Source organism: Octopus bimaculoides, chromosome 5 (assembly GCF_046866305.1).
Source record: "Octopus bimaculoides isolate indiv1 chromosome 5, ASM4686630v1, whole genome shotgun sequence".
Lineage (NCBI taxonomy): Eukaryota > Metazoa > Mollusca > Cephalopoda > Octopoda > Octopodidae > Octopus > Octopus bimaculoides.
Window position 1 is genome coordinate 73,298,951 of NC_142932.1, and position 27,500 is coordinate 73,326,450.

Below are 27,500 nucleotides of genomic sequence, written 5' to 3' on the forward strand. Positions count from 1 at the left end.
TAACCACACACACACACACACACACACACACACACACACACACACATACACACACACACACACACACACACACACACACATACACACACACACACACACACACACACACTATATCTGGTTTAAAGAAGAATAAACTAAAACATTATTTTATGCAGCATAAGAATTACCAACTTGCCTTAGAGAAGAAAGCGAAAAAGTATTTTGCAAGCAATCTCTGCCGTACAGTCTTCACTGCTTGGGTGACTTATGCAAATGAACAAACTATTGCATCATGGGAACAAGAAGAACTTGCCCAAAAGTTTTATCTCACGTAAGTTTATTAATTTCTTTATTCATCTCTTATTGTTTGGAATGAATAATGAGACAGAAACTGATAAGAATTCACTTGTTACCATGTAGGGGCACATGGCTCAGTGGTTAGGGTGTTGTGATCATGATCCAGTCCACTCAGCTGGCAAAATTACGTAATCCTGTGATGGCTGCCCAGGTAGGAAATATATACACCACAGAGTCCAGAACACCAGCTTTGTGAGCCTATGTACCAGGAAGCACCTTTGATCCTTTTGTTGCAATATCAGAGTATCAATCAGATGTCTTACACCACATTGTTTTACTTTTCAAATGATGCCACCCTACTGGTTAGGCAGGCAGGATGACATTACCCTCAAATAGAATACCAGTCTTTTGTGGGGTTACCTATTTACAGCTAAGTGGACTGAAGCAATGTGAAATGAAGTGTTTTGCTCAAGAACACAATGCACCACTGGTCTGGGAATTGAAACCACATTTGCAAGATCATGAGTGCAACACCCTAACCCAGTGATTCTCAACAATTTTTTGTCTGTGGACCCCTATGATTATTATTTTATTCTGGTGGCACCCCATAGCCATTTTATGTTTTATAACTAGTTTTATAGATACTCCTTTTGAAATTCCTATTTTATTTTTCACACATTAACTTGTGTAAGTTGAACTATGTAAAACGTTTGAGAAAGAAACCTAGCTATTTCTTACAATAAATACATTTGAAGCAAACTTCTTCCATGGATCTTTAATATACTACTGTGGGTACCCAATTTACTATTTTGCTTGCAAGGATCCCCCAAAATCTTATTTGGACCTTGTCTGAGAACCACTGCCCTAACCACTAGGCCAAGCATTTTTATGTTTATATATATGTATGTATGTATGTGTGTGTGTGTGTGTGTGTGTGTGTGTGTGTGTGGAGAGAGAGAGAGAGAATGGGGGAGTAATGGATGACTGGATGTAGAGTCTTATCTTTATGGTTTAGTCAGACAGTGAGATGGTGACATACCACATAGAACCTCCAGGACTGATGTTAGTAATGCAATTCAGCTTCAACACCTGTGAGTTACCAGTAGTGATAGCTATATAACAGATGATGTAGATAATAAATGGCTGTAAACTTGTGGTGAACCAATTTTGCAAATTTTAATTTGTGACTCTCTCTCTCTCTCTCTATATATATATATATATATATATATATATATATATATATATATATATATATATATATTTTTTTATTTATTTATTTATGATGGTGCTTCTAGCATGGCTGCAGATAAATGACTGAAACAAATAAAAGAGTATATATAGGGTAACATTACATCAGAAGTTAAGTTTCTAGATCTAATCTCAGACGAGAAATGTAGAAATAGAATAAATAGTAGGGTTCAAGGGCTAGTAAGGAAACCTTTATGTGACCACTTGACTTGTGACCTATGTATGACATAAGGCAGCTAATTGATAGGATTGTTAGAATATCAGATCAAATGCTTTGTTTTATTTGTATATTCATATGTGTGTGTAGTTAAGACGCTTGCTTCACAAGCCATTTATGTGCCACCTGCAATGGTGTCAGTTACGTGACACCAGTATCAACCACGATTACAATTTTACTTGGCTTGATGAGTCTTCTGAAACACAGCATTTCACCAAAGAGTAAAATAATAATTCCAGCTTACAGTAAGGGTCCTGGGTTCAGTTCCAACACATTCCTTGTACTCTGATATTGACTTTGCCTTTTATCTCTCAGGAGGCAATAAATAAATTACCAATCAAGAACACTGTATTGGCAGAACTGTGACTGGGTCAGGGGAGCTACTTTGTTGTATCTGTTGTGGCTCTGTGTTATAATGACAATATTGGTGCCAAGCTGAGTTGGTCCATGTCAGAGATGCTTCCCTGGGATTAATACTGACAGTGGAGATACCAATGATGCCAGTGCCACAGACAATAATACCTTTACAATTATTTCTTTGTATATTTTTACAGACATCTACTTCAGAAAATGCTGAATTCTTGGAAACTTTTACCTGATATTCAAAGAAAGGAACAGGAGCGTCATCAAAGAAAAAATGAACTACGCCACAAAGTGGCAATGCTTCTGCCAGACTTCTATGCTAGTATTGACAGTCAAGTGGAATAACATGGAGAACTAGTTGTGTGTATGTGACGGGCAGATGTAAAAATATCATCATATCCACTTAAAAAGGTTTTGTCTTGTACGTTTTCCCAGTCACTGAAAAGTTATGGAAGAAATCCAGAAGTATGAAACAGTGGATCATAGTTATTTGCCTCTGATCAGGGCTTCTCAGGAGACATGATGACAATGACGATGATAGTGATGCTGACAAAACGGCAATTATGATGATGGTCATGACTGCAATGGCAATAGTGATGATGATGACAATGTCAATGATAATGATGACAGTTGTGATACTGCAGCTGATGATAACAATGATGAGGATACATGTACACGCATGTGTACACACATGCACAAAGCCATTCAGGAAAGCTGAGTTTGCTTCTTTTTTTTTTGTAATTTCATTTGAGAGAAATAGACATTGGCTGTAAATTGGAATAAATCTGTTCCATTTCTTTTTCACCAATTCCATAGAATCATACAGCACTGTTAAAATATACATACATATCTTTATGTAACCAAAAATAAAAAAAAATCAACCAACAGAAATCATTGTGAAAGTATCAACTGAAGAATTTTCATTCAATGGTGGTGCCCCAGCATGACCAGAGGTCACAGGCTGAAGGTGGTAAAAGAGTAAAATAATAATTCCAGCTTACAGTAAGGATGGAAAAAAAATATTTCCTGACATTCAAGAAATATTTACTTTGTATGTTCTTAATTTTAATACTGAAATAAACGAAGCATTAATTTATTGAAACTCTTTTTAGTTCTTGACTTTCTTTTTCAAAGCCTTGTGAGTAGATTTAGAAAATGGAAACTTGAAGAAGCCTATTGTGTATGTATGTGTGTGTGTGTGTACTCTTATCTAGACATCATGTGATGGGTGTAAATTTGTATCGCCATCATACAAGCAAGGTGGTTTGTTTCCAGTCTTCCATGAGAAACATGTTTAGGTCTGGGAGAATATTGCCTTGCTCGGGAACAGGTGAGGGTTGGCATTAGAAAGGGATCTGACCACAGGAAATATGCTTCAACAAATTCCATCTGACCCATGTAAACATGGAAAAGTGGAGATTTGATGATGATGATTAACCAAGCTACTACAGAGTTATACTTTTAAGGGGACAAGTATGGTCAATTATACTGAAAGGTACTATATTTTATGGACCCTAGAAAGATGAAAAGCAGAGTCAACCATGGCAGAACATGGAAACTCAGAATATATCTAAATGCTGCAAGAAAATGCTTGTCATCATTTAACGTCCATCTTCCAAACGACGATAATGATGACAAATGATGTCATCATTCTATCAATTCACTATTCTTTTTTATCTGCTTATCCCTGCTTACATGGGTTGGGTGGAATTAGTTGAGGCAGATTTTCTATGGCTGGATAACCTTTTTGTTACCAACCTCCACCTGTTTCTGAACAAGAGAAATATTTCCCCATGGCCTGACATGTTTTCATTGGAGATTGGAGACAAATCTCACTGTCTTGATTTTATATGACAGTTGCAAGCAAGTGTGTCCCAGTCATATAAGCAAGAAGATGCAAACAGACACGCACGTGTGTGTGTGTGTACCCGTATGTATGTATATACAAAAACACACATATATAAAAGTTATTGCAAAAAGTACTTGATACAGTCACAATATTTCGGTTCGGGTTAGATTTTCTTTGAAAGTTATTAACTGTTTAAAAATATTTTTTGAAAAACGGAATGATACAAACCTTTTGGAATGAAAAGATTTTAAAATATTTTTATTAGTTAATAACTCTTAACGTAAACATGCATACACACACACACACACACACACACACACACACATATATATATATATATATATATATATATATATATATATATATATATATATATATATATATATATATATATATATATCAGACAGTTATAAGTATTTCTTTATTGTATAGTAGTCAGCAATCTTGTTTATGATTTATTAACCTTTCATTACTATTTTTCTAACATTGACTACAAAAATGTCACATCAACATGGAACTTGTGTAACTGTAGAAGATCAACTGAATGCCCTCTGGAAAATAAATGGCTTATTGAAAATGTAGTTTATAAATGTTCAGTCACAATATCAGGAATGATCTATAATTATATTGGTATGACTTTAAACAGTTTTACAGTTAGATTACATACTTAGTTGTATAGCTTTAGGATAGAAAGTAAAGCCAATTCTACATCATTATCTAAAATGATTTGGGAGCTCAAACACTCAGGTACTGATTATCTTGGTTGGTAATTAGGCACACCATACCATATAAGGGTGGTGGTAGTAATTGGCTGGTGTTGTGCTGAAACACTTGCATTAAAGTGCATCAGTAAATTTGTAAATAATTTTGATGAGATAATTATTAGGTGCCCACATTTTTTGAGGAAGATCTTTCTGTAAAACACTTAACTAAATTGTTTACCTATTTACTAAGTCAGCTTACGTAGTTACCTATACAAGGTGCATCCAAAAAGTAACCAACTTTATTTTTTTCCCACCAAAACTAATGCTGCTTGGGCAAAATCCTTTGGGTGAGAGGTAATACCACCCCTCCTGTACATATGTGAAAATTTTCATGACAGCAGGCTGTGTCAGTTCCCCGTTGTTACACCTAGAGGAAAGACATGTAGTGCACACTTGTCAGATTTTCGTTTTCACTGAACACATTGAACAGATATATTGCATAAGTTTTGCCAAAACCTTGGTGGTACCCAGGCTCAAACAATTCAGGAGATTTAGCAGGCCTTTGGTAATAATGCCATGGGCAAAACTCAGATGAAGGATGGATCAAATGCTTCAAACATGGCCATGCCTCAGTGGAGAGTGAGGCACACTCAGGCAGGCCTACCACAAGCTAAAATGAGGAGCTGATTGAGAAGGTTTGGCAAATATTAATGGAAGATTCATCTAACAATCTGGGAAATTACTCTGCGAAGTGAGAATAATCACTGGACCAGTGCTGCACATGCAAAGAGTGCTGGCAAAACTCATCCCCAAGGGGCTGGTGGAGCAGCAGAAGTAACTTCACATGGAAATCGCTCAGGACATGCTGGACTGTGCAAACCATGACCCAAAACTTCATGAAAACCATCATCACTGGTAATAAGACATGGGTTTATAGTTTCTGCTCAATGCATTCAGTCTTCTTGTGTGAAAACAAAACTCCAACGAGCACACACTATATGTCTGTACTCTAGGCATAAGAGCCAGGAACTGACACAAAAATTTTCACACATGAGCAGGAAGGGTGACATCACCTCCCACCCAAAAGATTTTGCCCATGTGGCATTAGCTTTGGTGGAAAAAAATAAAAATAAAGTTGGAGACACTTTGGACACACCTTGTAGGTACTTTCACCAATTCATTTCACACCTAGTTTAATTAACAATAGTCTCAGTCATAGATCTTTCCTCGGCTGTAAGCTAGGTGTGTGTGTGTATATGTGCATGACTATCTGTATGTGTTGAAGTTATGTTCTCTATTTGTGATTAAGGACCAGTTGTAGCATATGTTTATTTATCCATATATGGATATGTATATATGGGCTTGTTTGTAGATTTATATGGGTGTGTGTATATGAGCATACATATTTTTATGAGTGCATATTCTTGGGTATGAATGTGTGTGTGTGTGTGTATATATATATATATATATATATATATATATATGCGAGTAAAAATAAATACAAAAAAGGTGGTTTTTTTGTATGATTGTGTATAGAGGAATATATTATTTTGTTTAAAAGAGTTCCAACACTGTCTGTTTTTTATGTTTTATTTATATTCCTGCAGAACTAATGTGGGGTATAGAATATGGAATATACAATATATAATATAATATACAATATAAAATAAATTAAAATAAATATATATATATATATATATATATATATATATATATATATATATATACAATATATACATACATGTGTGTCTGTATATATAAACATACATACATTCATACGTGTAAGTGTATATATATATTTTATACATGAGAGTTTATCAGTGTATGCTTATATGAGCAGATTATTTTAATTATGGGATATGGGTGTGTACATATATGTATGTATATGTGTATATATCATCATCATCATCATTTAGCGTCTACTTTCCATGTTGGCATTGGTTAGATGGCTTGACTGAAACTGGTAAGCCGGAGAGCTGCACCAAGTTCCAGTCTGGTTTGGCATGGTTTCTATGGCTGGATGCCTTCCTAACACCAACCACTCCAAGAGTATAATGGCTGCCATTTATGTGCCACTGGCAATGGTGCCAGTTATGTGACACCACCATCGACCACGATTACAATTTCACTTGGCTTGATGAGTCTTCTGAAACACAGCATATTACCAAAGGTCTCAGTCACTTGTCATCGCTTCTGTGAGGCTGTTTGAAGATTATGCTTCACTGCTTTGTCCAGTGTCTACCTCTTCCACAGGTTCGTTCTACAAAGATCTGCACTTCTTTACACAGCTGTCCTCATCCATATGTGTGTAAGTTTGTATTTATATGTATATATAATTGTGTATGTGTATGTTCTTAGATATAAATGTCTGTATATGTGAGCATAAATATATATGTATATGTGTGTATTTATGTGCATACAATAATATATGTATTTTTATGTATATAATATCTGGTGTTCATATGTATGATTATTTATGTTGTTTTTGTCTTATCATAACTGCCTATGAAGATAATGTGTCTATCAACATGTCCATGTGTGTAAGAAAACACAGATAAAGGGATTTTATCTTTCAAGTTGAAGTTACAAGAAAAGATTCAAAGATTCTTAGAAAACTGTCAGAGGAATTTTTTCATTCATTAATTACCTTAACCTTTTAGCATTTAAACTGGCCATATCCGGCATAAATATTCCACCTATTTTATGTTCAAACCAACTATATTCGGCCTCTCACACATACCCTACAACGTCATTCTAAAACCAGAGAATTATATCTTTGAAATCTCAAAGCTATAAGATAATGCATGATTAATTCAAAATAATGTGAATAAATAAGCATTACATTTGATAGAATAATATGAATGCTAAATGGTTAGATCTTTTATTTATGGATAGAGTACTATTAGATGTATTTCCATTTCCATTTTGTCTATTTTGCCTTGATATTAGACATGACCATATATAGTTGATACTTCTAGTGTTTGGGCATTTCCTTTCATAGTTTGTTTATAAACTGAAATGATAATGTTTGATGAAGTGAATTGGCTATAAATTTATTATACAATGTTGCATAACTTTTGTATCATCACCATCATTTAACATCCACATTTCCATTCTAGCATGGATCAAGCAGAATTTGTTGAGGCAGATTTTCTATGGTTGGACACTTCTTCTTTGCTGGACACTTCCTTCATGGTGATGCCGTTGATAACTCTGTAGACCAATACTTGCATAGAAGGGTTGATGGCATTGACTGCATGGTAATGTTAGTGGAGGATGAGGTTGATTTTGTTGAGCCTTTTTCTCCTGTTGTTTGATTTCTTCTTTCTTTCTTCTATGAAGGAAAGTTTGGCATGGGTGCCAGTCATCGAATTTTGTTCGAATTTGATTTCACTTGCCTCAACAGGTCTTCGCAAACAGAGTTTAGTGTCCAATGAAGAAAAGGTACGCATAAGTGGGCTGGCTACACCCCTGGCAAAGGCCATGGATTATGGTCTCACTTGGCTTGCTGGGTCTTCTCACGCATAGCATATTTCCAAAGGTCTCGGTCACTAGTCATTGCCTCAGTGAGGCCTAATGTTTGAAGGTCGTGCTTCACCTCATCCCAGGTCTTCCTGGGTCTACCTCTTCCACAGGCTCCCTCAACCGCAGGGTGTGACACTTTTCCACACAGCCATCCTCATCCATTCTCGCTACATGACCATACCAATGCAATCGTCTCTCTTGCACACCACAACTGATGCGTTTTAGGTCCAACTTTTCTCTGAAGGTACTTACACTGTCGAGTATGCACACTGACATTACACATCCATTGGAGCATACGGGATTCATTTCTTGCGAGCTTACACATGTCCTCAGCAGTCACAGCCCATGTTTCAATGCCATGTAGCATGGCTGTTCGTACACATGCGTCATAGTCTGCCTCTTACTCTGAGCGAGAGGCCCTTTGTCACCAGCAGAGGTAAGAGCTCTCTGAACTTTTCCCAGGCTATTCTTATTCTAGCAGCTACACTTTCATCGGACCCTCCCCCGCTACTGACTTGGTCACCTAGGTAACGGAAGCTATCAACTACTTCTAGTTTTTCTCCCTGGAATGTGACAGAAGCTGTTCTCTGCACATTTCCAATGTTTATTGCTCCTGAGCATCTGCCACATACAAAAACTATATTCCCTGTTAGCCTTCCTTTGATATTGCTGCACCTCTTATGTGTCCATAGCTTACACTGGGTACATCTTATAGAGTTTCTGCCTATGCCTTTTCTACAGATCAAGCAAGGCCATCTACCTGAAGGGGTTTGTAGTTTGTCTGCCTTCCTACTTATTAGGACTTTGGTTTTAGCTGGGTTGACTCTAAGGCCCTTCGATTCTAATCCTTGCTTCCACACCAGAAACTTCTCTAGTTCTGATAGTGACGTAGCTATTAGAGCAAAGTCATCAGCATAGAGGAGCTCCCACGGGCATCCTGTCTTGAATTCCTGTGTTATTGCCTGGAGGACTATGATAAATAGGAGGGGGCTGAGGACTGAACCTTGGTGGATCCCTACCTCTACTCGGAATTCTTCACTGTACTCGTTGCCAACCCTCACCTTACTGACAGCGTCCCTGTACATGGCTCGCACAGCTCTCACTAAACATTCATCTATCCCTAGTTTCCTCATTGATTACCAGATAAGGGAATGAAATACATACAGAATACGAGAGGTATTTGGGGATGTATTTGGTAATTTGATAATACAATCTCAAACTAGTTGAAAACCAAATATTTTTAATAAAAATATGTGCACATGTTCTTGATATGCTTCCATATAACATTATACAATGAATCTGCCTTTCGTGATTACTTCCATACAGGATCAGAATCGTTGACATATCTGAACTAAATGGTCTTTATTCATTTTGGGCATAACCTGGACATCACCATAGCCTTCCGTGAAGCTATGGTATTATGACGATGTTGATTAGTTTCCCTTTCGACAACACACTAAAAATGAGATTTAAATCTGGCAAGTTTGGACTTACATGGTTGTAAAGAATGTCTGACATCCATTCTTGGACTGCACAGTCTGAGAATGTGTTGAATTTTGTTGAAATATGTATGGCATTCCATTGAGTTCTTCACCCATCCAGGGTTTAACAACACTCCCCAGCACCTCAACTATGAAAAGATGTGAGGTGTTGTGGCATGACTTTCATTACTTACCACTCTTAAAACCATCACAGTAGCTGGAAACTTAGTGTGCCTCACTCTGAGGACATCAAAAGAAATTCCACATAATCATGTCATTTCTTGTTGAACTTTTGATCTTGGTTAAAGGTTTTCTCAGAAGAGCCAAAGCATACCATGCTCGTGAAGGTTTTGATTTTAAGCAAGCACTTGACATGAGTCACATGGTTTTCCTGTGCTTTTGCAGGTACGAAGTAGCCTCTCCTCAGTACACACAATTTGTATTGAATGTCCTTATGTACCACAGTTCTTGTCTGCTCTGACGAAGTTCTTTGCTGATAGTCCTCATTACATTTCCACCATCACAAATATGCTTTGATCTTGTTGGATGTACTGCAGTGTTTTTTTATAGTTTCTGAATGTTTAGAATGTTTTTGTGTTTTCTTTAATACAGTTGAAACATTCCCACCATGGGCTTCCAACTACATACAAACTCTATGTACAAAAGATCTTGCAGTATTTAGAAAGTTGGCAATTTCTAAATTGCTCTATTCTGCATATATGGCAACAATAGCTACACTTCTTTTCATTTCTTGTGTTAGCATTTTATCTGCCATGGAGGATCTGAAAGAAAGAAAAATCTTATAATTTATTTGAAGAGAATAATGTACTGATAATTGTCCTCAAATACTCCTTGCTCCTTATATAATCCCATTGTTGATGAACCATTTTCTATCATTAATAAAACTGTTAGCATCTTTGATGACACTGGTATGCTTGTATACACATACACACACAGAGAAATCTATGTGTGTGTAACTGAACTAATTGGCTATGGAAATGGCAGTAGGGATAAGAATTACATATTATATTACTTTGAATATCTTTGAATAAACTGATGTCTATATGTCAATTTTCTTCTTTTCCTCATTATATATATATATAAAGGCATAGGAGTAGCAGTGTGGTAAGAAGCTTGTTTCCCAACTACATGATTCTGGGTTCAGTCCCACTGCGTGGCACTTTGGGCAAGTGTCTTCTACTATAGCCTCAGGTTGACCAAAGCCTTGTGAGTGGATTTGGTAGATGGAAACTGAAAGAAGCCTGTCATGTGTGTGCGTTTGTCCCCATACTACTGCTTCACAACCAGTATTGGTGTGTTTAACGCTCCTGTAACTAAGCAGTTTGGCAAAATATTTATAAATATATCTATACTCTCTTTTTACTCTTTTACTTGTTTCAGTCATTTGACTGTGGCCATGCTGGAGCACCGCCTTTAGTTGAGCAAATCGACCCCGGGACTTATTTTTTGTAAGCCTAGTACTTATTCTATTGGTCTCTTTTTGCCGAACCGCTAAGTGACGGGGACATAAACACACCAGTATCGGTTGTCAAGCAATGCTAGGGGGACAAACACTGACACACACACATATACATATATACAACGGGCTTCTTTCAGTTTCTGTCTACCAAATCCACTCACAAGGGGACTGAACCCGAAACCATGTGGTTGGTAAGCAAGCTACTTACCACACAGCCACTCATATATATATATATATATATATATAAATAAATATATATATATAAAAATAAATAAATATATATATAAAAATAATTGCTGTGTTTGTGAGTACCCTTGTCTTGGCATCACAAGATGATTGTCGGTTTTCTAAATCTAGAAGCCTTTTCTGTCACCAATCTTCACCTCTTTCCAAGCAAGGTAATATTTCCCTACAGCCAGGCATGTATTTTACATAAGACTGGATACCATCAACACTGCTTGCATGACAGTGACACTCACTTTACGACTAGATCTAGACCTAGACGTATACACTTAGATCAGCTTGCAGTGCCACCTAACTGGACTGTGAGATGTTAACATTTTGGAGTAATCTTCTCATTGGTCACAGACACTAAGCAAATGGCACTGCAAGCTGAATTAAGAGAGTACCTCTCTTATGCTTTTCCAGTCACCTTATGATGACTGGCAGCGCTATACAACAGCTCACTGTAAGTAAATTATGGAGGGGGAGAGCTAAGCAGTGAGAAGTGAAATCATAATGTTATTATCAGTTCGAATATACTTGGACATTCAAACTGGAGAACAAGCTATTCACTCTCGTTTGTTAACAAATGGTGTGTATACACCTAGATCAGCTTACACCACCACCTACTTATATATGTACAAAACAAAACTTCACACACCACTGTGTTAGAAACGTATAGATTCTTACATGAAACTTTAGGTCTGGGCCTATAATTCTGCTTACTTTAAATATGACAAACATTATGTATCATTCCCCACTCTCTCTCATACACACACACACATACACATGTACACATACACACACACACATGTACACACACACACACACACACACATTATATATATATATATATATATATATATATATATATATATATATATATATATATATATATATATATATATATATATATATATATATATATATATATATATATATATATATATATATATATATATATATATATATATATATATGAAAATATATATATATATGAAAACTGAGTCTAGACAAAGATGCATAAATACATATTAAATTTTAAAATACTGCAACGATCTTACAGATTATATGTGTGTGTAATAAGACGTATGTTTCCATCATAAAGTCTAATAGCTTGCCAACAAGACAGAGTAGTTTAAAAAATTTTAATATTCATGATTAAAATTTATGCAATCTTTTCTGATAAATATGAAATGAGAATGAATATGAGTGAAGAGAAGAGAAAAAGGGGAGGCAAGGAGGGGTGTGTTTGTTGTTTTTTTTTTAATTTAAAAAAAATTTTTGGAAGAAAAAATATTTCTTTAAGAAATACCAAAATGTTAATTTGAACTGAAAAAGAGAAAACTTATTGAGTATTTCAACTGACATTATTTTAAATTATAATTTCGTATCTTCAGAAGATAAAGTCATGACAGACTAAAGAAGAATTAAATTTTAAATTCTTTTTAATCATTTTCCCTCCCCCTTGAAACTATAAAATATTTTATCGATTTTTCCAAGAAATATCAGAAGAAAACCAATGTCATGTTTGATGAACTGAAGAAAAATACTTCCATTAAGCTTAAAAGATTTAAGTCAATCAACAGGTATTATTACAAAAGTATAGTGAATGTCATACTCAATGTGAAAAGCAAATGTAAAAAAAAACTGATATTTTTATGAAAGAACCACATTTACACAAGTGATTCAGTGTAAATATAGAATTTACAAGAGATAAAAGACAAAAACAGCAGACAAAAAGTATAGTAATCTTTTTGATAAAGATTTGAATGCTATTAAATCTGTTCTTACAGCTAGACATCATGTCTTGCCTTAAATTGCTCACTCATTACTTCAATATTCATAGTTATTCAATTAAAAAACTATTTTAATTGATTAGATATAACACACAGACACACACATGTATACACACACACACATTTTATATATATATATATATATATCATCAAAATGTTCTCCTAACATTTCATTAAGGAGTCGTCTAACTTTAGAGTAAGCTAATACCTCAACTATTATCTCGTGATCAGATCTATTTATTTATGTATTTTTTTTTATATTGCACAGATCTGATGTGTTCCTGATCTGTCAGCGTTAAATATTATAGCTTAATGAAAGACTTGCATTGATAAAAAAATATTCGGAGAGAAAAAGAGAGATATAAGAGATAGAGATGTCATCAACAAGCTTTCAGCTATTAACTTTATATGAAGAGATGGGGAAGCAAACTTATCAAAGTATATTTATTATTTAAAAAAAAAATGCAATTTAAAACTTTATACATTAGAAGTCAATCAAAAACAAAATCTTCGTCTCCTTAGATTTGTGTCTTTCTCTCAACTTAAAGTTTATTGATGTGTTTATATATACATACATGTGTGTGTGTGTATATATATATATTTTTTTCATACATATATATATACATACATACATATACATATATACATACATATACATACATACATACATATACATACATATATATATATATATATATATATATATAGAACAATATTAAAAAAAAAAAACAAAAAAAATTTGGGGGCTTTTGAGAGAAAAATGTAAAAAAAAATCTTGCATCTGAATAAACATTTTTTTTTTCAGTCTTTCTTTGATGTGCAGGACTGCATCAATTGCTGCAGCCTTTGTAGTAATGTTATTAGAAGAGAATGTTGTCAAGTATTGGTGGTTAGTCAAACTGGAATTCCTTAGTAGAGAAGGGAATGTGAATTTTTTTTTTACGAGAAAAAAAAAAAAATGAATTTTAGAGGTGGGGATCGGGGCGCCATGCATGAAAATGGGGTGAGGAAAAGAGAGAATGAGGGAGGGTTATAGTTTGATTGAAATGACTTGATTTTAGTGTATTTCAACAACACAGTTGTAGTTTCACTTTTGTATAAAACTAAATTGAAAAGAAATTAAAAATAAAGAACCTCCTCCAAGACAGAACAACCAAAATATTTCCATAGAGTCTGAAATAAATGTGTCTGTGATATATATGTCCTCCATTTACAGATTGCCCTGTCACACTGGGGCTAAACTGTCTGTGTTTTTTGGTCAACCCGTTTCATTGTGATAGTTGCCAATAGAGGCTTGTCTGTAATGTGTTGTACTTTTTTTTCAACGCATTGTGGCAATATTTCGATGTGTTGTACCTTTTTATCACAGTTTGTAGGCACCAATTTGCTGAGCTCATGTGATGAATAGCCAAGCAACATCTTGAGGTCACACACAAATTTGTATACAAATCGTTTCCCATGAACCTGAACAAGAAAAAGAGAAATGTTAAAAAAAAAAATCAACCAAAGAATTCATAACATAAAAATAAGTTAACCTTTTTGACACAAACCCACCAAAAACTGCCCTTGATTCTGTGAAATGTTTACATTTAAAATTTAAACCTTTGAGCATAAGTTTAGCAAGAAATGTTAGCTTTATTTACTAACACATACACTGAGTTTTTCATGAGTTAAAGGAGTCTTAACAGCTACATAAATTATCTTCTTAAAAGTGCTAAAAGTAAATTTTTTTGGTGGAAAAAAATTCTAGGAAGGGGATGGTATTTTTCATTTATATATAGTAATGCCCTTAATATATAGATGCCACATGCTGGGAGGGGCTCTTAAAGTCAAAACGACCATAATAATGTTTATTATGGTAGTTTTGACTTTAAGAGTCCCTCCCAGTGTAAGGCATTTATGTATAGTAATGCCCTTAATATATATAAATAAATATATTTAAAGGGAATAATTAATAAATTTTTCCCTTATGAGGTTTTCCACGCTAACTACTTGATAAATTCTTATAAAGATTTTATCCTATTTTTGAATTATACATATATATATCTTATAAATAAAACATGTACAATATCACACTCGTGGTTGTTTTTCATGAAACCACGAAATATCCATGGAGTCAGCTTGTTATCTCTACTCTTCGAGCATTATTTTGCTGTTAATAACAATTCCATTTCACCTTTCTTCCTATTAATTTACACCTGTCCCACCCGCCTATTTGTACACCAATTAATTAATCAAGGTTTATTACATTTAAATATGGTAAATATAGTTCACTGTTTGATATTCTCTAATGAAAAAACTTACTGTTTAAATCAGGACAGATATAGTGTTTAATTAGAATAATAGATTTTAAGGATATAGACAAAGATGATGTCCAGCGTAGTTTTGACTGAAGAGACACAACCAAGTCGAAACACCGCAATATCTCAATGAATTGAGTATATTAGAAACACACACTGTCTAAAAGAAGTTGTTCCCCTTAGACAAAATACAGCAGTATTTAGCATATTCTATCCATATTTGAATCTGCTTGAATGTATTAAGAATGAATATGTACATCATTGGTTATTTTTGATTTTTGCTGTTCTCCATGCTCATGATGATTGATTAACTTTAAGATACTTTCAGACAGAATAAAAATAACATGAAACTGAGTTATTTTCATATTAGTAGAGGTATACTAATTAATGCCATGAGACTTTGGTTTCAAAGGTAAGCATGAAACATAATGAAAGATAAGATTGGTGAATTGGTACAACTGTTTAGAGTGACACACAAAACAGCTTTTGGTATTTAGTTATGGAAATTTTAAGCTCCAAGTTCAAATCCCACTGAGATCAACTTTGCCCAACAAGTCCAATCACATCACCTAGTTTGGATATATTTCATTACTTGATTTTTTTCCCTTTCTTTCTTTATTGCTATAATACTATCAATCTATTTAATACAATAATCTCATTATTTGATCAATTGTAACCATGTAATCTAGATTACCAACATAGTTATGTCCCTTGGAAATTACAGATGTTTTTAACAATCAGCATGTTATAATAATAATTAAAAACAAACCAACACCATAACCTACCTTTGCTATCATGTCTCCATCATAATAGTACCGTAGAGCACGACTTAGTTTCTCATAGTTCATGGTTGGTTTGTTTTTACGCTGGCCCCACAGCTGAGCCACCATCTCAGGATTGTGTAATTTGAATTCTCCATCATCTCCAACCCACTGGATAATCTCTCGGTATTCCTTGTCAGTTAATAGCTCCAATAAGAACTGCCATAATTGAATTTGACCGTTGTTGCCTACAGAATGAATGACAAGAAAGCATTAATAATAATTGCCTGATTCTTAATAACCACATCATCTGAATTAAGAAAACTTCTCATTTTTGGATATGTAGTCAAAAAAGCTTACTTCCCAACCACATGTTTGCAAGAGGATCTTAGGCAAGTGTTTTCTACTATAGCCCTGAGCTGAATTTCCAAATGTATTTGGAAGACAGAAACAGAAAGAAGACCATTGTCTGTGTGTGCACGCATGCATGTGTGTGTACATGTGCATATGTGTTTGTATGTACCCTTGCCCTGACATCACATAATGACTGTATACAAGCATCACCATCATGTAAGTGGTGTTTGTTTCCAATCTTTCGTGAAAAACATGTCCAGCTATGGTGAAATATTATTACCTTGCTTGGAAACAGGTGAAGGCTGGCAATAAGAAAGGCATCTAGCCATAGAAAATCTGCCTTAACAAATTCCATCTGACCCATGCAAGCATCAAAAGTGGGCATTAAAACATTGATGATGGTAATACAGATAAATATCAATCTTCACATGAAACTGAGTGACTGATTTACATTAAACTTATGGTCATAAAAATATTTTATCCTGCTTACCTGTTCTATTACCAGGTGTAATTCTTTCCTCACCTGTAATCCTAGTTAATCGAGGTCGTGGCGTCTTACTAAGAATTTTTCCACCTGTCAGAAAGAGAAACAAACAAATAGATCCACCATGTATATTATCATTACTAGTACAGTCTTCAAGAAGGTGATGGGAATGTATTGAAAAGTCAAAGTAAACCTTGTGTCAATATAGTTACATACATAAATATGTCTAAGGTAACTTTTAGTAATGAGGATGAGTGTTCTGCATTTTTAGGAATATATTAAGAGAGTTAAGAAATGGGAATAATGAAGAAAAGATTAAAATTATGTTCTTTATTTTTGCCTTTGTTGTGTTGTATATGTATACAGTTTTACGTACATAAAATGTACTACACAAATGTATGTCTATCTATGGTAATGTAAGGCACAACAGTTTTTGTTATACAAAACTTATACTCCTTTACTCAAATATTTAATGTTTCACTGCTTTATAATTCTGAGATGAGTAATCACTGAAGTCAATGTCAGGTCACCAAAAAAAATTCCCTTCACTCAACAGTGACGACATTTAAGTTGATGATGAAATTGAGATGGATGATGATGTATGTATATACACATACATATACTATGATGCATCTTGTGGAAGCAGAGATGATTTAAATATAAATCAGGAATTTATGTTCTATAGTATTTGATTTACCTGTATTTTTCTATGTTGTTCGAATACATACCACTGACAATTCCAACTTATTTATCTCAGCACATATTTGTTTAAATTATGCAAATTATCAAGGCCATGTATGTGTTCTATTCTTTTTTCGTATAATTATAAGCCTCTTGGTTACTGGAGTTAAGGTTGGACAATTGTCTTACTGATAATGGCAACTGAGCCTGAAACATGTCCACACCAGTTCTCTTATCTCCCAAGAATAAGCTAGTTCTATTCCTTAATGGTGTGTCAATCTTGAGATTCTCTCCCCTTCTCAAGTGGAACTGGTATATCTCATACCATACAGCAAATTCTTGATTTATTAAAATTATCTGTCTCCAGAGAATGTGCCATAATTACCAAATTGGAATTAAAACCAGCTCCATTTTATTGCAATTTGGTAATTATGATACATTCTCTGGAGGCAGAGATAACTTTAATAAATCTGGAATTTGTTGTATGGTTTTTGATATATCTGCATTTGTCTATTATATTGCTCATTTTTGTTTATATATATATATATATATATATATATGTGTGAGTGTGTGTGTATGTGTTATAGTGTTGTCTGCCTAAATTGACAAACAGGTCCTACAGCTATTTCATGGTTGAGTTTTTAACAGAGAAATATCGTTAAATTACAAATGTAGGAGCAGCAAGAAATATGTAAACAAGTATTTATTAACAATAAGTAATTATTTACTATGTCTTTCAACACACATCATTAGTAAAGTGAAAAATACATTCAATCAAATAATTTGATTTTACTACAAAATAAATATTACCAGTTTGACTGTGTATGTGTGTTTAATTAACATCTAATTAATAAAGAAATTAAAGTTTGAATGTGTTTTTTTTTTACCTGAATGACCATCTGATGTTGAAACTGTTATAGTGGTAATAGCATGTGGAGTTGGTTGTTGGAGAACAGCTGTAATAGAACACAGAAAACGACTGTTAATGGCAGAAGCCTAGAAATTCAATTAAATAAACAACAAAATGCCTTTGTTGTTTTACATCTGTTTACTATGCTGGCAGGGAATAGGGTGGACAGATCAAGAGACAACGTCTTGCTTGTACATTTCATTTTTGGTGTTGTTTCTATGGCTGTGTGTCCTTTCTGACAGCAACCACTTTACAAAGTATATTGGTTTCAAATTTTGGTACAAGGCCAGCAGTTTTGGGGAAGGAACAAGTCAATTACATAAACCCCAGTGCTCAACTGGTACTTATTTAATCAACCCTGAAAGGATGAAAGGTAAAGTCAATCTTTCTGGAATTTGAACTCAGCATGTAGAGACGGACAAAATGCTGCTAAGCATTTTGCCTGGTCTGCTAATGATTCTGCCAGCTCGCCACCTTACTCCACAGAGTATATTGGGTGCATTTTATCATGACACCAGCACTAGAGAGGTTGTTGCAACTCCAACAAAATGAAAAGGTTCTCACAACCCTACACTTTGTAGAGTCAACTGGGTGCATTATATTGTGGAACCAGCACTAGAGATGGTAGGGGCGAGAGGGATAACAAAAGGAGAATAAATGGTGCAAGTCAGTGAGGAATATAGGTAGAGTGGATGGGGAACATGTAGATCTGACAAGGTCTCTTAACCCTTTAGCATTTAAACAGGCCATGTCTGGCCCAAATAGTCTACCTGGTTCAAACCAGTCAGTTCTAGTTTTATACATCTACTCTACAATGTCATTCTAAAAAATAAACTTTTTCATCATGGAAATCTTGAAGGAATAAGATAATGCATGATAAATTCCAAACGATGTGAATAAATAAGCATTACATATGACAGAGTAATCTGAATGCCAAAGGGTTAAATAAATAAATAAATATATATATACGTGTGTGAGTAAAGTAGGTGAGAAAGGCTGGTTGACAAGGATAAGAGAGGGAGAGGTAGTGTACTGAAGAGAAGGTCAGATATATCAGATAAATCGCACATCCATAGAAACAACAAAATAATTCCTTATTGTACTAGAAGCAATGTACAGTGAACCAAAGGATCTGTTATTATTCTTAGTCACATCACTAGCATAGTACAGTGAGGAGAAGAGAAAATGATCAAGAGATGAACAATAGGGGTATGAGTGTTAGAGTTATGAGTGATGAAGACATGGGTGACAGTGACATGGGGTGATAGACAGGTGAGTGATACAATAGAGAGGTGAGATAAGAAGGGCTAGTGTTAGAAAGGTGAAAAGTAATCAAGGGAACCAAAGATATATCTACACACGCATACACACTCTCATGCATATATGCACATGTTCACATATATATATGAAGTCTGATCAATAAGTATCCGGACTGTTGCCATAGTAACGAAGCTAAAGCACACCGAGTGAAGCTGTTTGGTACTGACTGACCTTGAACTCTGCTGTGCATGTGCACTAAGTTTTAACGTTTTAGTTCACTTCTACTGTCTACAGAATAGCTTAGAAGGAAGGTGTGTAGTGTTTGATCGTTGCATTGACCATGACAGAGAAAGTTGTCATGGTGATACCTGCTCAGAGGCCTATGCAAAGTTGCAGAAAGTGTATGGAGAGGAGTTATGAGCTGCACACAAGTGTATGAGTGGTTCAGACGTTTCCAAGATAGCCGAAAAAATGTTGATATTGACGAACATTCAGGGAGACCTGCAACCAGCAGAACTGAGAAAAACATCACAGATGTGCATGCAGCTGTGAGGGGAGATTGTCGAATCACCATCTGTGAGTTATCAGAATGTGTAGATTAGTTCAGCTCACTCCATTATCACTGAAGATTTGGATATGAGGCAAATGTCTGTCAAGTTTATGCTAAAACTGCTTTCAGCTGACCAAAAAGACACTCGGGTTTCAGTTGCACAAGACCTCCTTGATTGTGTCAAGAACGATGAAAATTTTTTGAAAACTTTGTGTAGGTCTCTGAACAGGTTTCACCAAGCTTTGGCAAAACTTGATGCAGATTCTCTGCTCAACTTTTTCTGTTATGGTCAATGTGACAATCACACACTACAACCTTCATTCCAAGCACTGCTGTAAACAGCGGAAGTGAGCTAGAACATTAAAATTTAGTGCGCATGCACAGCAGAGTTTAAGGTCAGTCTGTGCCAAGTGGCTTCACTCTGTGTGCTTTAGCTTTGTTACTATGGCAACAGTCCAGATACTTATTGATCAGACCTTGTATACAAAATGACAAAAAAAGACAGTTGTGGTTCACAATAAACAAAGAATACCCAGTTACCATTTAGTATTAAAATTCGTGTGTAAAAAATGAAAATGAATGTACTTACCAACAAATTTACATTTCCTTAGAAGCTCCAAATGTGTCCAAAATATATCGTTTCTATCAAATGGTATGTATTTAATAAATTCTTCGTGCTGTAAATCACACAACTGTTTGCCATTTAGTCGAAACTGGTTGATGTCTACTCCTTCTAAATGAAATTCTCTGCACGCCCACTGTATCCAATGACGGACATGAACTTCTGACCACTGAGCAGGATCTACAAATAACAGAAGGGTACATATAGTACCACTAGACACAATACAATACTAACAATAGGAAGTAACAGAATGGAATCCCAGTGATACTATACGCATATTAATTCATAAGCCATACCATACACACACACTGGATTGGTAATGTAGTAGTTAATGATTAAACAACTCCCAATAATTTTTCACTTTTGAATTATACAGAAATACGTTAGAACAATGATTGCTTTTGATCTGATTTATATTGTACAAGATCAATTTCTTGCAAAAGGATATAGTTAACTGATCTGATATCAACATATTAGTGATAGCTATTTTATTGATTCTACATTTTAGGCACATAAGTGGCTGTGTGGTTAAGAAGTTTGTTTCCTAACCATGTGCTCTTGGGTTCAGTCCTACTGTGTGACACCTTGGACAAGAGTTTTCTACTATAGCCCTAGCCGAACGAAAGCTTTATAAGCAGATTTGGTATACAAAAACAGGAAAGCATCTTGTTATATATATATATATACATATATATATATATATATATCTTATCTTTTACTTGTTATATATATATATATATATATATATATATATATATAGATATAGATATATATACTGGTTTCAGTTTTTGGACTACAGCCAAAAATATACCATCTCCTTTGATATTGTCCTTCTCAGGCACATTCAACAGTAATCATCAACACATTATATAGTGACTGGTGCAGCACAGGTGCCCACAGCAGTCTTGGTTCTTTAATATTGCAATGAACAGTGTCATCCATTTTCCTCTAGATGGTTATAATCTTTACAACTTTCTCTTTAAATCTTTTGAGACTGCCCCTTGTTCTAGGATACAGACTTCCTGTTTTAAAAGTTAAAATCTTCCATCAAAATATCATGTTAATTTATGTTCTAAATACTAGCTTAATAACGACAAAATCATTTTACTAAATTCTTCATTATTTTCAAACTTAATTGAAAGACAGGTAGTAATTTTCAACACAACTATGGTAACAAAAGAACTAAACTTCTTCATTGAACTTGGCTCTCCTTTTGCTAAGCAAGATCACATCACCAGAAAGTAACAAAGACTTACCACGGGGTATCTTAAGTCTTTCTTGTTCTTTCCTGAAATTTTGATCAACAATCCATCTTGTAACATTTTCAGATTCTTCTGGCAATGGAATAACCACTTTTGTGGCCTGTGGTTGCTGAACTATCTGAGTCGGTTCTGGCAAACTGGGAGGTGGAAGTACTTCTTCAGCAGGTTTTAAGATATCCAAAATATTGATTTTGGGTTTTGTACCTGAAAACAGAATTTAAAAGATAAACCATCCTTGCCATCATTAACAATTTTTGGATGTTGTCATTTATCTGAAAGTAAATATTAAAATATCTCCAACATTATGACCAATAACTTACAGAGCTGGCTAAAATGTCCTTTCTATCCCCAACCAAAAACCAAAGCCTGTTATTTAGAAAACATGGCCTCCAAATAGTGATAGCCAGAAAAATATAACTGGAAGCAATGATATTCCCAAAGCATTAATGTGGAGATATTGGAGATGGAGATATGCAATTAATTACTGAAACAGTTGTTAAAAAAAAAAGGATTTTCTTTTTTTTTTACCTGGTTGTGATTTCACCTCAAGGTTAATTTGAACCATTCCTTCTCCTTGAACACATTGCTCCACTAAACTTTTGCTGCTGTCCAACTGTAATCAAGTGTATTAAAGAAAATGTTGTTATTAATGATAATGTAGTGGTGGTATGGACTCTCCAACAGCTACCTACCTCACTCCCTAACATTTCACCCCCACTATTTCTTTCTTTCTCTCTATCTCCAGTTCCTTCAGGATCACTCCTACTCTCTCTTCTATAAATGTGAGTAGTTATGTAGCTTCTCTGCAACAAGAAACATGTTCTCTTCTAGCCCTTTCTCTCATACTTTAACTCTCCTCCTAGCTTAAAGCTGCCTCCTTCTCTATTGTATTCCCACTCAGTTGAAGGCATCTCAGACTTGCAAGTTGTATGACATCCTCACTAGTGCTGGTGCCATGAAAAAAAACACTCACTTCATGCTATAAAGTGGTTAGTACTAAGAAGGGCACCTAGCTGTAGAAACCATACCCAAAGCAAACACTGAAGCTTGATGCAGTCTTTGGACCCATCAGATCCTGTCAAACCATCCAGCATGGAACCTGGATGTTAAATAATGATGACAAATAACAATAGAAAAACTATTACCATGTTGAGAGCTCTGGCGATATGCTGTGCAGGAGAAGATTAATCAGGTCAAGTGAAATCATATTTGTGGCTGTGCTGGTGCCATGTAAATGGTACCCATGCATTGTAGTTGTGGTTGTTGCTAGTGCCATGTAAATGACATCCATGAAGCATAGGCGTGGTCACTGCCAGTGTCATGTAAATGACACCTGTGCATCATAGTTGTGATCGTTGATGGTGCCATGTAAATGACACTGTGAAACATTGTGGTTGATGCTGGTGCCATGTGACTGACACCAGTGCACTGTAGTCATGTAAATTGGAACCTGGAAATTGTGGCTGTTGGCGGTGCCATGTTAATGGTAACCATGAGTCATAGTCGTTGCCAGTGCCATACAAATGGCACCCATGAGTTGTAGTCATGGTCACTGCTGGTGCCATACAAATGGCACCTGTGCATAATAGTCATAGTTGTTGCCAGTGCCATGTAAATGGCACCCATTACACTTCTGGAGTGGTTGGCATTAGGAAAGACATCCAGCTGTAGAAACCATGCCAAATCAGAATGGAACCTGGTGTAGCTCTGGCTCATCAGCTCCAGTCAAACCATTTAACCCATGCCAGTATGGAGAGTGGACATTAAATATATAGATATATATAAGAAAGAGGCACACTCTAAAACATTAGAGCAGAAATATATTTATTCTAGGAAGTTGATTGTTAGGGCTGGTCAGAGAGTGACCATTGATTTCATACCTATAAAGCGCTTAGCCGTACAGGAAACTCATCAGTGGTAGAAATGACCAGAGGCGTGTTGCTTTCAGCCATTTGAGTCTGATGAGTTGCCCCATATATATACGTTTATATATTTATTGGCTAAACTGGCAGCATGACCATCCCCAAATACAACGAGAGGGAGGGAGAGAGAGAGAGAGAGAGAGAGAGAGAGAAAGAGAGAGAGAGAGAAAGAGAGAGAGAGTACACACATGTAAAATGCTTACATACCAAAATTGTGTCTTGGAGGTAAAAACTATGTTCTGCAAGAGAACACTGCAAGCGGATTTCAAGAAGTCGTTTAAGTGTAGAAAGAGGTTCGGCAATGTCCATATGTTGAATTACTAAATTCTGGTACTGGGGAGGTGGATGTTCATGGATGATTTCTTCTTCAAGAACAACTCTGTAAGGTAAAATAAAAAAATGAAAATAAACAATTAATATTACTAATGAGCGAAGGAAAAAAAAAACTTTAACTAATTAAACATAAAGAGGAATTTTTCAGCTGTTACTAATTAATTCCACCTAATTAAAATCGCTGATATAAAGACTTGTTTTGATAATTTTCTAGATCTGTAACAGACAATTATTAAGAGTGAAATTTATTATTTATTTATTTTGTTGTAAGAAGTTTTATTACCCATCCCCCCACGACCTCCACCGATATTGGTATAGATAAATAGTATTGCTATAGTAAGATTTTAAAAAAAGAAAAGAAAAAGATTACTGTAAAGGTAGGAAAGTGGACAAGAGAAGTAGAGACATCTCTTTAAACAAATGAATCAATAGACAAGTTTGTAGGAATCTTTATTCCAAAAGAAAGCAGGAACCAAGACACCTTTAACATTACAAATACATACTCTTTTACTTGTTTCAGCTATTTGACTGTGGCCATGCTGGAGCACCGCCTTTAGTCGAGCAAATCAACCTCAGGACTTATTCTTTGTAAGCCTAGTACTTATTCTATCGGTCTCTTTTGCCGAACCGCTAAGTTACGGGGACGTAAACACACCAGCATCGGTTGTCAAGCAATGTTGGGGGGACAAACACAGACACACAAGCACACATGATTGCAAATGTAAACACAATAATCTAAAAATGATGCAGCTAAAGTATCTCAACCTATCAGATGACAACAGCAATAACGAGCTTATTGTATACAGTCCTCAGGTACATTACAACTTGTTGGTAAAAGAGAGGATGGAAAGCTGATAAGTAAGTCAAGTAAAGAATGACAGCAATGAATGCTAGAAGTACATGCAAAATACACAGAATAAAACACAAAAAGATGGAGAAGAGTGAAAGAGTTACAAAGAGGAAAGGGTACATAGGTACACCAGAAGTAGTGTTGGTGAATTTCGGGAAGCATGGAATTTTTGAAGGATGCAGTGCTCTGATAGCTAACAATGGACACGACTAATATATTACATGCTTTGATGATTCTAAGTGTGAAAAATGTTTCTGAAAGACAGGGAAAAACTATTGCATTTCTGTTCAATACTGATATGAAATCATTAAATGCTAAAAACAATTGAAATAATATATTGCAATACAAGAGGGAGTCAGAAAGTATTGCAAATAAAAACTGCATTAATTTCTGACTAAGCCTTGTATATTAAAAACAATATATAGAAACATAAATAATAAGTCATCTCAACAATAGCTGTTTTATTGTTATAGGCACAGGTGTAGCTATGTGGTAAGAAGTTTACTGCCCAACCAAATGGTCTCAGGTTCAGTCCACTGCATGGCACCTTGAGGGAGTGTCTTTTCCTATAGTTCTAGGCCAACCAAAGCTTTATGAGTGAATTTGATAGATGGAAATAGAAAGAAGCCTGTCATGTGTGTGTGTGTCCACCACCACTGCAAGACAACTATGTCTCATTTTTACATACTGCAATGCTTCAAGCAAATCACAAAACTTTTGCAGTAGAAAGGTTTTGTAAAGTTTAAAAAAACATAAGTCACAGCCTGCAAATATTGAGACATTATACTACATTAGTGATTTGAACATTGAATGTAATGGAGAGAAGTACTTGGTTTAAGTTCAATTAAAATGTCATAATTCTATGAATGAAAATATACAGAAAGACAACATTACTCATCACTGATAGCAGCAATTGCAGCAACTTCATCAGGGTTGAGTGGAGATTTTGATTTCTCCTCATCTTCTATTTGATTTGCTTCCATAATTGCAGAAATAGCACGTTTCATACCTGCAAATATTGAAATAACAAATAATTATTTACAAAAAAGATGACCATCAGATAATGACAATATAATTTTGATTGAAAATATTTCCTCTAATGAGAGCAAAATCAATTTATAACATAGTGTTTATTTGGGGAGGGTCATAACAAACATACAAGTTGTTTGTTTATATTTTACTTCCTTATGCTTTGGAAAAAGAACTAAGTGAAATATAAACAACAACTGGTGAGTGTGTTTACAGGCTTTATTAATTACGACTCTTCCCAAATATAGCAATATTAGTTTCAACACACAATTTCAGATCAAAATTCTTACAAAACAAATAAAAAATTAATTTATGAAGATATTTCCATTCAGTTCAAAGCAGACAGTTTTCTTTGTATTTCTTATTCAATCAACTATAGAACATTAATTCCTTCACCATTTTCACTTTTTGGTATGCTAGTTTACACTGTACAGAATTCAAAAGAGAACTTGTGCTAAATCAGTCCTGTACCCAAACTATCAGAAAGTTTTAAAATAACATTGGAGTAAACATGTTCTATGCAAATGATACCAGAAAGTGTTTGAGGAAAAGTAATGGATATTGGAGAATACTAAACCATTTACTAATAGAAATACTGGATACAGGAGAAGATTAAACCATTTAGTAATCCTGAGGTTAAATCTTAGCAAAATTAACACTATTTGAATTTTAAATCAATTTGAATTAAATAAAATAAGTAGCAATACTTTAACAGGAAAAGTCATCAACAGTCGAACCTTTTAATGCTTTGAACTCACAAGTATGCTTTAGCAAGTACAATTTGAAGATAGAAAAACAGGCAGCCATATGATTTTGTATTTACAACTGAAAATAATGATGTTTATGCCAATTAGCACACAAAAGTATGAGGCTGCCAACTTTTGTATCTTCTAGGAGCATAGTGAAACAAAATTGCACCTGCTAAAGCATACTTGTGGGTTCAATGCGTTTAAAATGTTTTCAATTATGGGTATGACTCAAATATTAACATAGCTACCTGTGTATGACATTTAATGAG

The 27,500-nt window shown here is 34.8% G+C and overlaps 2 protein-coding genes across 4 annotated transcripts in view; one reads left to right on the forward strand and one right to left on the reverse strand.

The window, feature by feature from the left end:
• Window positions 1-3,200, forward strand: part of LOC106884299 (uncharacterized) — a 77,872-nt gene extending 74,672 nt beyond the window's left edge. The window contains exons 19-20 of the mRNA XM_089353094.1: window positions 156-310; window positions 2,296-3,200. Of these exons, the coding sequence (XP_089209220.1) occupies window positions 156-310; window positions 2,296-2,449 (309 nt within the window). The 3' untranslated portion in view covers window positions 2,450-3,200. The remainder of the gene's footprint in view (window positions 1-155; window positions 311-2,295) is intronic.
• A 10,658-nt stretch (window positions 3,201-13,858) lies between these two features.
• LOC106881061 (GA-binding protein alpha chain) overlaps window positions 13,859-27,500 on the reverse strand; it is a 45,260-nt gene continuing 31,618 nt past the window's right edge. For all 3 annotated transcript variants that reach the window (XM_052968397.2, XM_052968398.2, XM_089352403.1), the window contains exons 2-10: window positions 26,348-26,462; window positions 24,478-24,649; window positions 22,877-22,961; window positions 22,343-22,552; window positions 21,054-21,266; window positions 18,632-18,700; window positions 17,070-17,153; window positions 16,250-16,473; window positions 13,859-14,628 (exon numbers count right to left, since the gene is read on the reverse strand). In XM_052968397.2, the coding sequence (XP_052824357.1) occupies window positions 14,401-14,628; window positions 16,250-16,473; window positions 17,070-17,153; window positions 18,632-18,700; window positions 21,054-21,266; window positions 22,343-22,552; window positions 22,877-22,961; window positions 24,478-24,649; window positions 26,348-26,460 (1,398 nt within the window). In that variant the 5' untranslated portion in view covers window positions 26,461-26,462 and the 3' untranslated portion in view covers window positions 13,859-14,400. The remainder of the gene's footprint in view (window positions 14,629-16,249; window positions 16,474-17,069; window positions 17,154-18,631; window positions 18,701-21,053; window positions 21,267-22,342; window positions 22,553-22,876; window positions 22,962-24,477; window positions 24,650-26,347; window positions 26,463-27,500) is intronic.